Source organism: Trifolium pratense, linkage group LG7, assembly GCF_020283565.1.
Source record: "Trifolium pratense cultivar HEN17-A07 linkage group LG7, ARS_RC_1.1, whole genome shotgun sequence".
Taxonomy (NCBI): domain Eukaryota; kingdom Viridiplantae; phylum Streptophyta; class Magnoliopsida; order Fabales; family Fabaceae; genus Trifolium; species Trifolium pratense.
In genome coordinates this window covers 39,033,403-39,053,421 of record NC_060065.1, presented here as the reverse complement: position 1 = coordinate 39,053,421, position 20,019 = coordinate 39,033,403, and the positions used below count along the sequence as shown (strand labels likewise).

At 31.7% G+C, this 20,019-nt stretch overlaps 2 protein-coding genes across 2 annotated transcripts; both read right to left on the bottom strand.

Annotated features, from left to right (window-relative positions):
- Positions 1 to 4,931: 4,931 nt before the first annotated feature.
- Positions 4,932 to 5,773, bottom strand: LOC123893916 (SKP1-like protein 14). Its single transcript, XM_045943745.1, has one exon. The coding sequence runs from the start codon at positions 5,538 to 5,540 to the stop codon at positions 5,028 to 5,030; it is 513 nt and encodes a 170-aa protein (XP_045799701.1). The 5' UTR covers positions 5,541 to 5,773; the 3' UTR covers positions 4,932 to 5,027.
- A 6,353-nt stretch (positions 5,774 to 12,126) lies between these two features.
- LOC123893915 (DEAD-box ATP-dependent RNA helicase 36) lies at positions 12,127 to 19,378 on the bottom strand. Its single transcript, XM_045943744.1, has 6 exons — positions 17,764 to 19,378; positions 16,653 to 16,975; positions 15,896 to 16,099; positions 15,726 to 15,807; positions 12,954 to 13,052; positions 12,127 to 12,804 (listed from the first exon to the last, which is right to left on the bottom strand). The coding sequence occupies exons 1-6, from the start codon at positions 18,373 to 18,375 to the stop codon at positions 12,565 to 12,567; spliced, it is 1,560 nt and encodes a 519-aa protein (XP_045799700.1). The 5' UTR covers positions 18,376 to 19,378; the 3' UTR covers positions 12,127 to 12,564.
- Positions 19,379 to 20,019: the final 641 nt, after the last annotated feature.

The window sequence follows — 20,019 nt, the reverse complement described above, 5'->3', positions numbered from 1 at the left end:
AGATAAACAGGTTAGGAATGGACACATAGTCAACCATTGGAATTGTCTCTTCCATCCTTTTTCTTTTGGGGGTTCAGAATTGCTTATGAGAAACTTGTTCATGAGAAACTTTTGCTTTCCATTCATGTACTTCTTCAAGATCATCCATAAGAACCTCTAAATTTAGTTTTGACGATAAGATAACAAGATGTAAGAACAATTTTATCCTCTAATGTTTAAATACTCTAATATAATTTTATGCTTTGGAAAACCGCGTGAATGTTGAGAATAATATGCCTAAATATCTTCTGAAGATCTTAAATTTAAACATTATTTAGATTTATATTTAAAATATGATAATATTAGGTTTTATGATTTATATTTCTATTTAGAATATTTAAGATTTGTTTAGAATTTATTATAGGATTAGTTTTGTTTTAAAAATATATGATTTGTTTTTTATGTAGCTCTATACATAGAGCCATAAGCATAATGAATAAAACAAGAACTTTAGTATTCTTCATATAACCCTATATTTGAGGAGAGTTTTCTCCCTAAATTTATATCTCACCAAATTCCGCAATACAAAAACACAAAAAACCATATCAGTGGCATCCGAGCCAACGTTCATAAGGACCTGTGAAGATGGATTTTTCAAAGGTTGCTCCTCCGACCTTTGATGGAGAAGACTATGATCTTTGGGCGGCGAGAATGGAGGCATTCTTAGATGCTCTAGATCTATCGGAAACTGTGGAGGATGATTACGATGTTTCTTCGTTACCAAAAGATCCCACAGCAGAACAGATGAAAACTCATAAAGAAAGAAAAACCAAGAGGGCAAAGGCAAAGACTTGTTTGTTTGCAAGTGTCTCACAAACCGTCTTTATTAAAATCATGACTCTCAAAACACCAAAAGAAATTTGGGATTACCTAAAAGAAGAATATAAAGGAGATGAAAGGATTCGAAGCATGCAAGTTATGAATTTATTGAGAGAGAGTTCGAGTTGCAAAGAATGAAGGAGGATGAAACAATCAAGACATACGCTGATAAATTATTGGGTATTGCTAATAAGGTACGATTACTAGGCACTCAATTTTCTGATTCCAGAATTGTGGAAAAACTCCTTGTAACGGTACCTGAAAGATATGAAGTCTCTATAGCCGCCTTGGAGAACACAAAAGATTTGAGTAAAATCACTCTGCCAGAAGTGTTACATGCATTGCATGCACAAGAACAGAGAAGACTTATGAGGGAAGAAATAACTATAGATGGTATATGTCTAGCAAAAGGTTTTGGAAAGAAATACCAACACAGACCATGTCCTCATTGCAAAAAGGATAATCACTCACCAAAGAATTGTTGGTGGAGGCCTGATGCCAAATGTGAAAAATGTGGTAAATTAGGTCATATGATGAAGGTATGCACATCACAACAACAACAAGGAGATGTTAACATTGCTCATGAACAATATGAAGAAGACCAGGAACTACTACTTGCAATCTCAGGTTTTACAACCAACAAACCGTCAAAAGAATGGCTCATTGACAGTGGTTGCACAAACCATATGACTTATGATCGAGATCTTTTCAAAGAGCTCAATAAAACTTCTATTTCCAAAGTCAGAATTGGGAATGGAGAACAAATTGCAGTAGAAGGCATTGGAACAATTTCAATTAAAACTCATGCAGGTATGAAACAAATTTCCAATGTTTTATATGTTCCTGAAATTAATCAGAATCTTTTAAGTGTTGCTCAGTTGTTGGAGAAAAATTATAAAGTGATATTTGAACATAAAAGTTGTGTGATTAAGGATCAAAACAATAAGGATGTGATCACATCTCAGATTAAAGGCAAAAGATTTGTTTTAGATTTAATGAAGAATGATCATATTATTGAAGAGAAAAAAGAACTTAAATTCAAAGAAGATCGCGAAGATTCAGGTATTTTGAAGAAATTTCAAGTTAAGGAGGAGAATAAATATGCTTGTGAAAAATCACCTAAAAGTCATAACAAATGCAATGTTTCTACCATGAAGTCCACAAGGCACAAAGATGCTAAAGCTTGCGATAAGAAGAAGAATCAAAACAAGAAGCTCAGATTGGATACGCACAAAAGATATTCAGTCAAGGAGGAGTGTTGAGAATAATATGCCTAAATATCTTCTGAAGATCTTAGATTTAAATATTATTTAGATTTATATTTAAAATATGATAATATTAGATTTTATGATTTATATTTCTATTTAGAATATTTAAGATTTGTTTAGAATTTATTATAGGATTAGTTTTGTTTTAAAAATATATGATTTGTTTTTTATGTAGCTCTATATATAGAGCCATAAGCATAATGAATAAAACAAGAACTTTAGTATTCTTCATATAACCCTATATTTGAGGAGAGTTTTCTCCCTAAATTTATATCTCACCAAATTCCGCAATACAAAAACACAAAAAACCATATCAGAAATCATGCACTAAAAGGAACGAGCGAAGCAACGTCTAGATCTGTGATCTCACAAATAACTCTAGCAAAGCATCGTTTCGTTGTACCGCTGTTATCCCATATTTTAGTCGAGCTAAAATATGCATTTTATCTTTTGTTTAAAAATATGTTGACTCTATTCAAAAGTCCATTGACTTTGACTTTCATAAAGGATGACATAAATGTTTTCAAGAACAAGAAAGATTATATTTAACCTTCTCATTTATGAAGATAAAGGGTAATGTCTTTAAGAATAAGAGAGTTCTAATGGAAAGTATTTGAAAGTATGAATTCCTTGTCATACTTTGAAGTCAAAGAGGCAAAAGATGAAGAAATAACTTAGTTTCTTTTGTTATAAGCAAATAATGCCTTTTGATCATTTTTCCTTTCGATTACAGTTACTAAATCGAAATATTAATGATTATGGCCTTAGAATATTTTCTCATTTCAGAATGCAGTTCGATTTCGACGGTTGCAGCGCTTCGAGTAACGGTTCATTTCAAACGAATGAGGACGCGTGGCAGAAGATTAGTAGCATAACGTTAGGCAACAGTTACTTATTTGTGTCTATAAATACTAGTTTTTTAGTCGAAATCATGGTCACAATTCGCATACACAAACTCTCATAAACTCAAAGTACCCATGCTAAAGCGAGAAACGAGTGCAACGAGAAACATGTATGAATCTGTGAACCATTATCTTTTATTTGTAAACATTTACAATTCAATGCAAAGTTAATTTTCTGCAAAGTCTTTACTTTCAAACTTACGTTCTTGCATTTTAATGGTTCTCTCATTCGAGTGAACTTCCTTTCATTTACATTTAACTTGCAATTTACATGTTTTTCTTGTAAACTTTATCTTTCAAACCTTTTTACAATCATTTGTAATTAAACCTTTTTTGCATTAAATCATTCTTTATAACAAGTAAACGTTGTATTCAATGACGAACTTTCAAAACTCTTTTAATCCAACGCATAAACACTTTTCCCGAAATTTACTAGTTGATCTCTCCAGTAATTAATTTAAACTAGCGTTTGTTTACCAAAAATCAGCGTAAACATCCGCCTATAGACAATCATTTATCATCTGCCTCTAGTCAACTATACATTATCTTTCAGTAGCTCAATATCACACATTAGTATATAAAAGTTTACTAAAGCATCCTATGTGAAATTTTTGAAATGTAACAAAAACACTAAAAATAGAACACTTTGATTTGAATATTTAAGCTGACAAGTTTGCAGCAATTTGTCGTGTTAATGCAGGAATTGCAACTTTGTAGATTTTGACACAACTCATTTGTAAAAAACAACACTATGAATGGCTACAAAACCGAATATGCATTGGTAAGAGATATTAAACAATGGAAAGCCTTTTTACCAGAAGAACAAAGAAATGAATTAGGGGTCAAAACTCTTAACAATCGATATTTCTTAATCAACTCAACTTTACAATGTTATATAACAAGCTACAAATTAAAATTTTTAATATAATGTAAATCTCATTTTTCAATCAGTAGCATTACATGTAATCATGGATCCTATTCCTAACAGTAGGTGTTCACTAGCCAGTGATTCTTGGAAGCCCCTAGTTTTGTAACCTTCTGCTGCATTTCAATCTTAAATAAACATCATAGGTCAAGAAAATAAAGAGAGAATGAGAATGCATAAATCAAAAACCTGCAAAATAACAAAAAACAGCTACAAAATTCCAATTGGATCACTACTTTTTCTAATCTAATTCAAGAAATAATGCCCTTTTGCTCAAGTGTCATGATGCAACAAGTTACAGCTTAATCAAGACAAGAATCTCAATCAAGAGACATTACTCAATTTCACAATTCTGCCAATTTTGTTTTCATCGATGATGTCATTTCAATAAACATTAAGTAGAACCTACACAGGTTGTACCTGTAACCAATACCAATAGCTCGCAAGGTTTAGCACAAAAAGTTAGATCTATGGTTTTAAATTATGGCCACAGTTACACTACATGCATTGTCGTAAAATGCAGAAAAATAGGGTTAATGCAGTGGTGATACAGTTGCAGAGACTTCAAACTCCATAATATTACAGCCACAACTGAAATTGTGGTGTGGCACAATTTAAACAATGGTTCTATCTAATGGCAAGCTATAGCTTAAAAACTTTTTCGTCGAAAATCACTCCGGCAAGAAAATAGTTTGCTGGTATGTCTCTCCAATATGTACCACTCAAAAAGGCGTTTTCTACTATGAAGCACCAACACAGCACGGGATTAGGCATGTCCCAGCGTCGGACACACAAAACTGACACTTATGAAGAATATATTGAATTATGTTATTTTCTGATATTATGTTTTCTTAGTGGTCCTACAATTGAAGAAATAGCTAAACAATGATGAATTGGTAATTCAAGAATCCAAAATCAAGAAAATTAGGTTTGATTTGTAACAGTATAATCAACAAATATGAACCAACAAAAGACTTGTAACAAAAACAAACTCAAACTGTATATTATTATTATTATTAGGGCAAAAATTACATCTATAATTTCAATTGATAACAATTTGAACAACAAAAACACTCAATTCTCATCTTCATCTTCGTCAACACCTGTAAAAGTCCAAGCAAGCTCTTCCCGAAGCTTAGCCTCTTCCTCCGGCGAAAAATCATTCTCAATCCCAAAATACTTTCTCACATACTCCACACTCTTATTCGCAATTCGATCAGCAATAACCTGACTCAGAAAATCAAGAAGTTTCGTGATATTCAAGTAATTAGCAGCAAGGAAAAGATCTTTGACCTGTTCATTGTTCAGATTTTTCACGAATTGAGTTTCGAATTCCTTCGTGATCTTTCCAGCAATGTTCTTCTCACAGTAATCGATGATTAAAGGAAGATCATGACTGAATACATTGGGAAGAGGAATCGTTGTGATTTTTCCGTCGGTTTCTTCGATGAACGATTGAACCGTTTCCATATCTTTTGCGATTGCTGGTTCGATTTTGAAAACGACCTCGTCGGCGGTTACGAGTGAGATTTTAGTTTCGGAGAGAGAGAGTTTGTTAATCTCTGATGAAATTTGTTCTTCTGCCATGGTTTCTCAGAGATAGGGAAAAAACAGAGAGAAAGAAAATAGAGAGAAAGAAAATAGGTCAATGGAATTTGGGGGTGAAGAATGTTGATTTTATAGAGAAAATGGGTACGCGATACGATTGTGAATTGGGATCTTCACTTAATTGGAAAGAATCCTAATTTTCTAACCCTAAAATTGAAAACGGGCATGCTACTACTACTATGGGTATGGTAAATAATCTAAACTTTATTTTTATTCTTGACCAAAAAGAAATATTTTTCTTCATAAATAGGGTGATTTTCCATTTAAAGAATATATCTTAGTGAGTAAGTATTCACAGGCAAAATAATTAAATAAATTTTTTTTTTTTGACATAAGCAAAATAATTAAATAATTAAATAACGAATATTTGCGTCAAAAAAAAAATTAAATAAGGAATATGCACTCTCTTTTGGTACAAGATGAAGAAAAAAAAAAGACAAAAAGAAAATTATCTAGAAAAAATAGTCTCACTAGCATCAGCTAGCAGGAGAAGACTCATTCCATCCGGCGGAACAGCTATAGGAGAATAAGCTTCAGGGTTACGAGCTTCAAACTTAGCTAAGAAATTTGCACAAATATTCCCATCTCGAAGAGTATGCAATCTCTTATCATGTTGCCATATGTTTATTATTTAATTATACGGTAGAATTTAATTTATATCAAAGACAAAATAAATTGTAAATTAACGGGTAATATACTCTTCTAAATATTTCAAATTTTATTTTGGTCATTCTACTAATTTTTTTGAACTTTAGTCTATGCTTTTTTAACAAAAGTTCACATAATATGTTATAAATAATTTTTTTTTTTTTGTCTTTAATCTGGTTCGGGCCTTAATTCTGACATAAAGTAAAGTGGTTCCAACCTCATCTCTATCGCAGTTGCGGAGATCGAATCTGGTCCTTCCTATCAAGCACAACGTCAATCACCACCGAACCAACTAACGATCGGTTATTATAAATAATTTTTTTATAACATGTCATTATTTTTTTTGGTACATATAACATGTCATTATTATAACCATAAATTACTACTTCTCCCTCCGCTTTTTCCATAGTATCTTTTTAGAAATTTTTTGATAAAGGGGAAAATAAAAAGACAACAACACAAACTAACGAGGACGCTGCCTCAAGACACCCGTTGCATCCGCAACCAGCACATGCGCTATTTGCGGAGGCGGAGAAGTCCATAACTTAATATTAACATCTGACTGAGCACCATAGTATCTTTTTAGAATAGTAACACCAAACTAGCAAAGTGTATTTTTGCACATTATCTTCATAATATTTCATCATTTTAATTCACCAAATTTTTTTTACACACACACTTTCTCTCTCCAATAAGTGTAATATGTTATGTACCAAAAAAAATTAATATGTAATTTTGTTTTGTACCAAAAAATATTTAAGAAAAATAAACTTTTAGTTTTTCAAATATATAGAATTAATTACTTATATTAAAAAAGATAAGAGTAATTGACAAATCGTACATTTAAAATATCAAAATGACAGTTAAATATTAACGTTAAATCCTCCTATGGATTTTATTATAAAACAATATTGTGATATTAAATCAAAACTTTTATAAAATCTAAAAAAATCTTAGATATTCAATCAGAACAATTACAACTTCTCGATCAACTTTACCAAATTATTTCCATTAAATCACAATCTCGCAGAAAATATATAGAATTAATTACTTATATTAAAAAAATATAAGAGTAATTGACAAATCGTACACTTAAAATATCAAAATGACAGTTAAATATTAACGTTAAATCCGCCTATTTCAAAGGATTTTACTATAAAACAATATTGTGATATTAAATCAAAACTTTTATAAAATCTAAAAAAAAAATCTTAGATATTCAATCAGAACAATTACAAGTTCTCGATCAACTTTACCAAATTATTTCCATTAAATCACAATCTCGCAAAAAATGATCAATAGTGGCATCAGGTTTACTCTCCAAAAGCACGACAATAGAATGATTTCCAAACTCCAAAGGAAGCAGATTCTCTCCGTGAAAATGTGGTCTAGTGAAATCTGGTTCATTAATTTTTTTTATATGTTGACAAATAAAATATTAAAAATTCAATTAATGGCATAGATTGGTACTGCAGGCCTCCCGTGGAATCTCACGGAAGAGGATCTTTTATTTCTGCAGTCTGATTTTATAGGATCTAATTTGACTAAATGCACTATTCATATGTTTTGTTTTAACCGTATTTTTTTAAAAGTATATAAATGTAAATATTATTATATAAGATCTTGTTTAATTTGTTTCGATGAATATTTTTTAAATATCAAATTTCTATTATTTTTACTAATAGACAATTAGAAATATTCGTAATCAAAATTATCTATTGACATATTGACATTCGTGTATTGGTTAACAAGTTTTTATATTTTGCTATGGAGCTGCCATGAGATGTGACAATAGGTAATACTCATCGGATGACACATCCAAAGAATTAGCAATACACCAGAAAGCATTACACCAATAAGAACTTTGTTTTTACGCGAATACCTATAAGAACATATGGCTCATACATTCTTTGTTTATACTTCATCCGTCTCAAAATATAAGTAAAAATTGGTCAATGAAAGTTGATGTATTTGGTTTAAAATTTAGTCCAGATACATTTACTTTTGTTGACCTCCTTTTGCTTATATTTTGAGACGGAGTAGTATTTTTCTTTGGTTTTCAACCTCGCTTTGTTTTCATGGCAACAATCAAAAAGAAAAATATAAGCAAACAAGAAATCTGAAGAAAATAAACAAAATTGTAGTGAGCGATATTAAAATAAAGGTGACACTTATTTTAGCTCTTGATAATTTGTTTGAAATTGATTAAAAAATATCACTTTTGTAACTTCTTTATTTTTTTTGTTTGAAATTGATTAATCTTTTAAAATCTTAAAAATTCATAAAATATTGTGAAATCTTAAAAAATTAGTATATTAGAATTCGATTAGAATCTTCAGTTAAGAATCATGCGGTTGAAAAAGTCATTTAAAAAAAATTCTTTTAAAATCCCACAAAATCAATAAAATTTTACAAATTCTTTTAAAATCTTCAAGATTTTTTTTTTGTCAAAATAATCTTTCAAAATCTTAAAACCTGACTTTTTTAAAATCTTATTAGTTAAAAATTTAAACTATATTAATCTTTATTTTAACGATTTCATTTATAATTTGAAGTTATAGATAAATTAATAAAGATTAAATAGTAAAGTTATTAAACTAATAAGATTTTAAAGTCTTATCAATGACATGTTATAAAAAAAAGTCGGTTGGAACATGCGATGTAAATTTTTATAAAAATAAAAGGGTAGAGACTAAACTTGAAAATAAAAAATTTTGAGAACCGATATTCGGAGTAAAAGTTTTGAGAGACTACAAATGAAAGATAGTATATTTAGAGGGATTAAAAATATATTTAACAACAAATTACTTTATATCTATAACAATATATAAAGGGGATAAGGGAGTTTGGGCTGGATTTTTTTTGTCCATTTTGCCCTTAACTTCCTTTATGGTTTTTTAATTATTCCATAATTGCCCTTAACTTCCTCTCTTTTTTTTTATGGTTTTTTCATCTATATCTATTCTATACCCTTAACTTCCTCTCTTTTTTTTATGGTTTTTTCATCTATATCTATTCTATACTATAATATATAAAAAGAATACATGAGTTTTGGGGTAGAATTTTCATAATACCAACATTACCCTTGCTTTTTTTTAGTAGCAACAAAAATCTTTTATTAACAAACTCACCATAACATAAGGCGTATCTTTTTTTTTTGGGTACATAAGTTAGACACAGGCAGGCTGGCCCGCTAGTCAAAGATAATGTAAAGATTTGTTATACTTATGTTCTTGGGAAAGCTCCGCAAGAGAGTTGGTTTTGTCTCAATGTAGATTGAACTGCTAAGATTTTTTCCGAGTGTGCATATTGTGGTGGAGTAATTAAAGATGATAGAACAAGATGGATTAGTGGTTATTCTATTGCAACTTATAATATGGCAGAGCTATGAGCTTATATGAAGGTTTAGGCGTGGCTAAGTAGTGTGATATCAAAAAGTTGGTAGACCGCTTTTGAAGATGATTAAAGCTTTGTTAGAGTCAAATTGGGAGATTAATATTTTGCATGTGTATCGTGAGGTAAATATATAGGAGCGTTGATATTCTCAGTAATTTGGAATGTACTCATGGTTCTGATATCTTAATTTATAATCAACCATTGATGGAAGTGGATGATGATGTTGGATAGCGATGTTCAAATTCAAACCGATCCAAAAAAGTTGAAAGTTGCAAGTATAAAACCAATTTTTTATGTCAATTTGTGAAAATCATTGGATCGAATCAAATTTTAATTTGATCAACTTTTCAAAATCAAACTAAACCGCATACACATTTTTTAATACTTTTTTATCTTTTTAATTGTATATTTTTTCTATAAGAAATGTTAATGTTAAGGACTTTCTATAAAAAAAAAAATCAATAAACAAAATGAAAAATAACATGAGATTTATACAAAAAAAAATATATAAATAGAAACTTAATATACTTACCAATAGAAAAAATTAATATATTAGATTAAAAAAATTATCAAATACCGTAGAAGAAATAAAACACGCAAAGAAGAAAAACGCAATTTTTGTTCATCTTCTTCAAATCGCAGAGTTCTTCTTCGCGAGTTCTTCTACTGTTATCAGTCGTTTCGGAATAATCTTCCTTGATTCTCGTTCGTCTTGTCCTTGTACATCACCATGGGTATTTGACACCCACACACAGGAAGCTTTTCTGCAACAAAAACTGAAGAAGACGAACCACCTTTGCTACCACCTTTGGCTACTCGACATCTTCTTTCTCCTTTGCGTGATTTGTCCTTCAGTCGCAGACTCGCAACTTTGATTCAGGAACCCTAATTTTTGCCTCTTTCTTCTCTGCGTTTTTCTTCTTTGCGTGAATTTTTTCTTCTATTTGATAATTTTTTTTTTATTCTTTAAATCTAATATATTAATTTTTTTTTAAGTATATTAAGTTTCTATTTCTATTTTTCAATTTTTACTTTTATATTTTTAAAATCTGACATGTTATGTCATTTTCTCACTGACACGACACCAACACTAATGATTACATTGAATTATGTCATTTTCTCAGATTATTATCGGTGTCGATGTGTCAAAGCTCGTATCTTATCCGGTGTCTATATTTGTGCTTAATAGGTCAACTTCATCAACTTTTTCATTTTTATTGCATATTTTTCTGTACCTCTTGAGCTTCTTTACTTTGTTAGCTATTCCAACCTTCTATTCATTGTTGTGTGTGGTTTGACCCATTTGCTCAATGGCTCTCTATACTTATTAGTTACTATGGCCTTCATTCATTTCACTTGTTTTTATCTCTCACTGTCACTGTTGCTAAATTCTTCACTTCCCTTGTTTAATGTGCCACTGCAATTACTTTTCCCACCTTGATTACTCTTTTTTTTTTCTTTCTTTTTTTTACAATTGAGTACTCTTCTTTTGGATGATACAATACAGGACAAAACACTCGTAACCACTATGCTCCTTCTACCTAAACACAAACACAAAAATTAAACTAAAATAGAATATTACAAGCATCTATGTCTGCTAAACACAAACACAAAAATTAAACTAAAACAGAATATTACAAGCATCTATGTCTGCATCTATAATAACAGAACAACAAATTGAATTATCAAATTTCAATGTAAAACTCCATTCTAATTTAAGTCTCTTTTTTGAAACTTGATAGTTTAAATTTTTGGATGATGCATTTTTATTGTGTTAAGTGCGTATTAAATAAGGTTTAAATAATTCATTGTGAAGCATAGCGTGAGTATTGGCCGAAGGCTAAGGTGTGGAAAGGAAGGGAGAAAGGAATGAAAGGATGCTAACGTGGCTACTTAGTGCATGAACTTCATGGGATAATTACTATATAATAGGAATAGGAAGGAGGGAGAGAAAATAAACTAGCTAAGAATTCTGTTAGGAAATTGTGTGATACTAGCTAAGGGACAATCCATTAGAGATACTCTAAAGAGCTATATTAGTCGATACTTCTAAGTTCAACCACAATAACAAGCAAATTCATATTCATCAAGGAGACCATCATGGATCATTTTTAAATCATCTGTTAGAAATTGAATCCCCAATTGTGAATAGCATATTTACTATAGTCTTGGTTCACTGTAGTCACTCAGAGATCGAATGATTGTCTCTGATGCTTGAGCTTATATCAAACTTTACTCACCAGGCCTTGCTTTTAAGCATTAAAACATTCCTCCCAAACTTGTCAATTATCGTGTGTAGAATGAACTATAACAGATTTTATTTTGTATTATAATACTAATCATGTACTCTATACACAGTGGCTGTAGTGTAATCACCAAAACTAACAAAAACAATTGCAATCACCAACACTGATAACTCTGTTGTAGTGTACAGAGATGCATTCATGTAGAAAACTGTTTGCCAAGAACTGGATCAATAGGTTCATAAAATAGACTGCAAAACTAGATTGTTAACTGCACATTGGTAGAACTGCTCAAATAGTATTTCAGGAGTTGGAATCTGCTCCTTCAGTTTAAGTCCTTTCAATGGGTCCTACATTGCCCTAAATATCAAATGCTCCCCCAATAAAATAGAAGCCATATGTAATATTACAATCAAATCAACTTAAAAAAATGAAACATCATAGTATAAGTTTAAATTGGTACAGCTTATCTCCAGTTGACTAAGTTAGTAGTATCTTGATAGCCAAAATTGCACATCATTTGCATAAGCCATTTCAGGGATTAGTCTCAGGATTACTCCAAATCAAAATCTACCACCCTCATAAATGTGACACAAATTGTGTGAAAAACTACTATGATTCGCTCCTGTTTGTCCACTTCTTTCTTTGTCTTTGATTTTTCCTCTTAATAAGCAACATTCTTCAAAAACCCTTTCAGTGTTTAGAGAAAATATCATTTACTTTCTCTTCTTACTCTTTTTTTTTGGAGATTCTATATTTGATAATGCATCTACTTCCACTTTTTCCTGTTTATTTCTTTTCTCTGCAAATTCTTTATTTCTTTTTCTCTTACTTCTTTGCTTTAATAATCCTTTCTCTTCTAGCATTTTCAGTTTCTGTTTTTTCCGCTCTTTAGCTTTCTCTTCAAAGCCGTCATCCATCATTTTCATGTTTGCAACATTCTTAGCACTGAAAACCTACAATACATCAAAAGTAAAGAAATCATAAAAAAGAAGCCTTACATAGCTCATAATTTTAAAATAGCTACAAATCAGAGACAATAAAACAAAATCAGATATACAATACAAATGTGAGACCAAAAAAAGCTACACCAATAAAAACGTACCTTTTTCATTAATGAAAGCACCTCATTTTCTTTGTATTCAATCATTTCAAGTTGCCTTTCAATAAGGGCCTCTATTTCACGAATGAGATCAACATCATTCTGCCAACATCAAAGTTATACGGTGACGAGGAAATCAATGCAAAACAAATATCAAAATCCTTAAAAAAAATGATCTCATATAATATAAGAAACACCATCATCACAATTGAAACAGTCCAAACAACGCCTCTGCAAACAGCAAGACCACATGAAAATATATGGATGCCTTTATGTTACAATGCCCTATTGATAATACTATGCTTATATCTAGAACACGCATTCTGTACCGATAAGTGTTGGGTATAATAATGTATAATTTTATATGACCTTATTAAAAAAAATGGGTGGGGCAAAGGGAGTCGTTGGGATACTGTTTTTGCAGAAATTAACCCAAAACTACATTTTTATGGAAGTTGTATTCTCCAAAGCATCTACGGGTGTCTTCACCATTTAGATCAGAACTTAATGCCTTTCAACGGGTGAATTTTGAGAATGAGACATTGAAATTCTTGATGTTGCCACTCTTTTTCTTGATACATCGGTGAAGGTTGTTTCTTTTCATTAATTATGTACAACAAAATGAATGAGATTAATAATGTTGGTTTTAAACTGTGATATCCATAGCTATTATATTATAGTTACTTAGTGTGAGATATTTTTTGTCATGTTGAACAATTTAATCAGTTTTTTTTTTTTTTGGTGCTATAATCAGTTTTTATTTTATGATAATTTGTGTTTTAATCCCTTATGCAAACTGGTCAATTTAAATAGACTTAATTTTTTTTAACATGCATATCTTTAAATTCTATACCATTCAATATCACCAATTCTGCAATCTGTGTGACCATTCAATTTAAACTTATGCACATGGTGTGAACTGTCAATGGTGAGTGGAATAGTCACATGGATTGCAGAATTGTGAAACTGAATGGTGTTTCTCAGTGGAGACCCTTATGAAGGACAATAAAAAAAAATCAAATATACGATACAAATGTTAGACCAAAAAGCATCATCCCATCATGTTTTAACCATATGTATTAGGCTGGTCCTTCCACAACGCCATTATGTAGTTATTATACTTCAAGAAACCAGAATAGTTCATGACAAAATATAATATCCAAATATTAGTATTAAAAATATAAAGTAGCTACAAGGACTCAACATCATCATTACATCTAGATGTTAAAATTTCAATCTATAATAAGCTTGAAGACAGGAAAGATGTCAGCAACTAGGAAGGGATTAGTAGTGATTAGTGAATGCTATCGATCATTTCTAGGAGACATAATTTTAGGTTATGAAGGGCGAATACATGAAATTTAAGACCTTATAACCGTAGATATTTACGTGTGTCCTTAACGTACTGTATCCTAATTATTTTAAGAAATGGCGCATCGCCATATCCGATATGTAACGTATCTAAAGCCTAAAATTTCAAATTTTAATCATTTTGTTTTAGTCATTGTTGTCAATTGAGAATCGAATCACGAAAAAAATAGCGGTTAGTTCAAATTCTGCTATTGTACCGCTATTTCACAAGATTTGTTTTAATATATTTATTTATGGGTTGAGCAATGCTACTTGGTGCGACAAACGTGGCATACGAAATATAAGAATGCTTATATGGGATTGTTTTACTGGTTGAATTCACTAAACTTCCGTATTTGGTGGAAATCATGCTAGTCTTGGGTTAAAAATTGATGGCTTAGATTCATTCATGTTTTTCGTTTCGTACACACCAGCATTAATCTTATGGGTTAGGATCAAATGACACCAAGGTGTCAAAATTTATTTGACACAAATCTTATCCACTAATTTCATTTAATCCAAAGGTTTAAAAACTATCACCAAAATAATTAATGTACACCAATATCACCTAATTAAAAACAAATCTTTATCATAATAAATTTTGCACATTAATTAGGTGATATCTGTGGAAGATGAACAGTGATATGTGCAGGGAAGAAGAGAGAAAAGTTTCCTTGTTCTGTTTTTTTAATCTGGACCATTGAAATGTTTTTTTGCCACATGTCACTATCTGAGCAATAGACTGGAGGAAAAGGAGGATACCCCAATGGAGCTGATCTCAACTCGATAAGGATTTGTTTTAATTAGGTGATAGTTGTGCATATTAATTATTTTGGTGATAGTATTAACCTTTGGATTAAATGAAATGAGTGGATGAGATTTGGTGTCAAAATTTATTTGACACTTTGGTGTCATTTTATCCTAACCCTTTATTTATACATTTGAAAATTAACTTGTAATGTTTATGAATTTTTCATCTCACCACTACTTAAAATTTTAGTTGATCCACAAATGCCCTCAACAAAAACAGAAATACAATAGAATAATCAGAAATGAAGCACCATGACATCTAATTTCTAATTTTCTTGGCTTTTGGTTCTGTTATCTATTTATCTAAGGTGGAAAGAGAAAGCAATGTTCAAGATACATATGGTGCAGACATAGAATTACAAGAAATAATCAATTTCAAACTCAATTTAAAACATTTTCTCTCAGTAAATGGACCATTACAAATCTCTTTCTATTGTTTTAGGGTCCATTTTCAATCTGTTTTCTTTTTTCACTGTCTCTTTCAGTGTTATCTGTACAAATCTACTCAAAAAAGGAAACAGATTGAAAACAATGTGGCAGTCTTGTAATTAAAAGTGAAAACCGAAAATAAAAACAAAAATGTTTGCTCTAATCCCTAAAATAAAATGTATTTACCTGAGTGACTAGGCTCAAAGCGAGTCCCCCTCTTCCTGCTCTTGCAGTACGACCAACACGGTGGATATAATCTCGTGGAAACCTGCAGGTGAGTAGTTGACTTCCATTACATCAAATGCTTCAAAAGAGTACAAATAAAATAGCAAAATTGGAAAGGAAAAAAAATTAACCTTGGAACATCATAATTGATAACAAGGTCAACCGTAGGAATATCCAAACCGCGACCAGCAACATCAGTTGCTAATAATATAGGAACCTTTCCAGATTTAAATTCTTGAAGTGCTTCAAGCCTCTGAGCCTGTGATCTGAATGAATATAGAGCTGCAGCTTCTTGATCAAGCACTTCCAACATTAAATTTAAACGATGACAATCTCTGCAATTTGGGAACTGTTAGAGTATTTACAAAATACGATATCTTTCTGCTTAGGATGATCTATTAGTATGGGGATAATTGTCATAAACATTTCCACTACTAGACCTCAACTTGCACCCTAAGTGTAAGCATGGATAACCCAGAACGACTATACTCCTATATTATTTGTATTTAATTTTCCAATGTGCAAGAATAATGGTTCAGTTATTGATGGCAAGGAAAAGAATAAAAAGCACACATAGGTTCGTACTGCATAAGCAAACAACCTCCGTATTCCAACCTATAACTCATTACATTTTTTTGGCTTAACAATTTAATTTTCCCTCTTGAAATATGATTCAAAATTGTCGTAGAATACAAGTAAATGAAACTCATTTTTATATTAGCTACAGAACAGATAGTAGGCAGAGTTATTTAATCAATGTAAGATCTGAAAGTGGCAACATAATACAGTAAGAAGTAAAAATGGCAGACCCTAATAGCATAAAATAATATAGACAGCAAAACTTGGTTATGATGAAAAATTAAAACAAATCATCATCTAGAGAAATACCTGCAAGTAGAGACGAAGACAATTGCAGAACGAATGCCCATATCTTTCATTTTAGACAAGATATGCAACAAATATACATCCTTCACCTTTTTAGGGATGAATACAGCTTGTTGAGTGAGTTTTTCAACTGTCTTAAACCCTTCATAAGCCTCGAAGGCATACAGCTTATCTTGATAACGCTCACGCAACTTTTGCAGATTACTAGTCGTGGTTGCAGAAAAGAATAGGTTTTGGCGGTTTTCGGGTAAGCACTGAAAGATAAATTTCAATTCCTCCTGAAACCCAACATCCAGGACTCTATCTGCTTCATCCAAGACAAGAAACTGAAAAAGCAAGTGTCAAGTACAGCATAATCATAATATTGCTAAATCTGTTTATGATGTTTTAAAAACAGAGCAATGCATAAATATTTATAATATTTAATCATACAATTACAGTATCCAATTTTGATTACTAACACGTAAAAGAAATTCTAATCATTGATAGCTTTGCACTCACTCAAGTCTGTGGCTGTTTGGATTAAGCTTATTTAAGTTAAGCACTCGTGGAACTATTTGAAAGAGCTTATAGAAACATAGATGCCCATAAGCACTTTTCAGTTTATTTCTATAAGCTTCATGATAACCTATTAAACCATCTTATAGTTTATATGAAAATTGTATGACTTTTTTCTTCTAATATTTTCTTATAGAAATAGTTATGCTATAAGAGCTTATTACTAAGTTGTTTATGCAAAAACAAATCTAAAATCAATTGCATTAGCACATCAAAACAAGAGCAACAACACAATAATGGCGTTCGTAATGGCGTTTCTTCGCTCTTCGCGGCAGTATCGGCGTTTTGGCATTACTTATTTTATTTCTTTTACTATATAAAAACGGTGGAGAACAGAAATGGCAGCTACCTATACCGTTTTGTCTCGGCCCTTTTCATGGACGGTTTTTTAAAACCATAAATAGATTATGCATAAGTGCTTATACTATCAGAGCTTATTAATAAGTTGTCTATCCAAAAACAGTCTAAATTAGCACATCAAATACGAGCAACAACACAATCAATCAACTAAAAATACAAAATATTCACCAAATTCATCATGATCATTATTAATTACCTTAGTCCTAGCGAAAACAGGAGCAATTTCAGGATTATCCTTAAGCAAAACCTTAATCCTCCCAGGAGTAGCAATAACAAGATGAGGTCTAGCAACCAACTCCTTCGTCTGTGTAAGCATATCCATACCACCAACAACCACCGCAGTTCGGAGACGAACCGATGATCCAAGAGCACGAAACTGGTCCGCCAACTGAAACGCAAGCTCACGAGTCGGCGTCACCACAAGAGCAAACACACCAAACGGATGCTCCGCGAGTCGCTGAAGAATAGGTAGCGCAAACGCCGCAGTTTTACCGCTACCAGTCTCATCAATTCCAATTACATGACGGCCTTCTAGAATCTTTGGGATACAGTACTGTTGGACGCGGCGTGGAAACTTCATTCCGAGCTCTTTGCATGTCTTGACCGCCCATTCGGAGAGGCCGAGATCGGAGAATGTGGTGGTGGCGGTGTTTTCGGGGTTGGAGGTTGGGTTTTCATGCGTAACGACGTCGTTTTGAGGGGTTTGGGTTTGGGAATTGGAAGTGGAGAGTGAAGGGTTTGTTGAGGGTTTGCGTGATGGTTTGAAGAGTGGGAAGTTTTGTTCTACTAAGTGTTGTGGTTGCTCCATTTATGAATGTCAAAGAACAAAACAAAGAAAATGTGGGTTAATTGAAGAATGGTGCTGATGAATAATGAATGAGGAAGGAGGCAACAGATACAGTGAAAGAAAAAAGGAGCTGCAAATTTAGGGTTTTTAAGTAGTGAGTTTGGATTAGGCTCTTTAACAAAACATAAAACATGAAATATGTTGAGCTGAAAAAAAGGAGTTAAATGTTAGCGTAGGAAAAAAAAATTCAATAATACAAAGGCGACACATATGTTGAGGCATTAAATAATTAACGTGACACGTTATGTCTTTTAATACTATACATGAGGAGTGCTAGGGACACACTCTCTAACACACTCCTCTAACACACTACAATTAAACTTTGCCACATCACCAACTTCTTTTAATCAGTTACCTGTTAACTGGCTGTACAAGTTAACACAATACATCCTAAAAAAAATAATTTTAACAACACATCAACGGATTTCGCCTGCCATTTTCACAGTCCAACTCCCAAGCACTTCTCACTTGTGCTTGTTTCTGAAAATTTATTTTTCACAAGTTTTATTGTCTATTTCTTGAATACTATCATCTTTCTCGCGAGGTTCAATTTGACCCATTATCATGCTATGTCTTTCTCGCAAGATTCAATTTTTGTTACAGGTTTTTCCAGATCTAAATCATTTTTAATTAGGTTTTAAATCTGGGTATATTGAATCTGAGTTTGTATTGTTTAATCGGTTTAAATTAGTGGACAGGAACTACCATGAACAAAATACAACAATCAATGAAAAGAGAAAACTGGACGACAACAACAACAACAGGTCGATCGGAGAAGAATCAAAATAAAAGATTTTAGTGTGATTCAATGGACAACCACAACAACACGTCGACGGATTCTCATTTCAATTATTTTGTTCTCCGCATATCCCTATCCAAATAAAAGAAAGATTTTAGTGTGAAATATGTTTTCAATGGATTTTTGGTTTGGGTTATTGTGATTTTTTTTGCAGGTTTGGATTGTGAAATATGATAGAGAAGAAGATTAAACGTATTAACATCTAAATAAAAATATTAAAAAATAAAATAAAATAAATGGATACACTTGAAACCGGTAACAAGTTACATAGAGAAAGTGAGTGGATGATGTGGCAAGATTTAATTGGTGTGTGTTAGAGGAGTGTGTTAGAGAGTGTGTCCCTAGCACTCCTCTACTATACATTATTACGTGATATGTTAACATATTATTCGATATATTACACTAAAAATATAGCGGCATGAATAACTAGTGTTCTAGGCACTAGTTAAAGAAAGAAAAAAAAAAAATCTGAAATTTGTTCTCATCCCCTACTCAAGCAAGTTGGCTACTAGTGTACTTTAACAACATATATAAGGAAACTCACCACATTTCCCCTCATTATGTCAATTTGGGAAAAAAATAAAACTACTTGAAAAACATTCCAAAACTTGAAACCAAATTCACCGTGTGAATTGTTATTTGTGGTTGAAATTTACTCAATAGCCCCTAAATTTTCTCGCGTGTTTTGTTAACTTATCAAAATACACCTGTTTGTTACTAAAGCAACATACATATTCCGCTACATAAGTAGCGCATCGGTATAAATATTTCAATCGAACAATGTTTTAAGATTTCACACCCTAGGG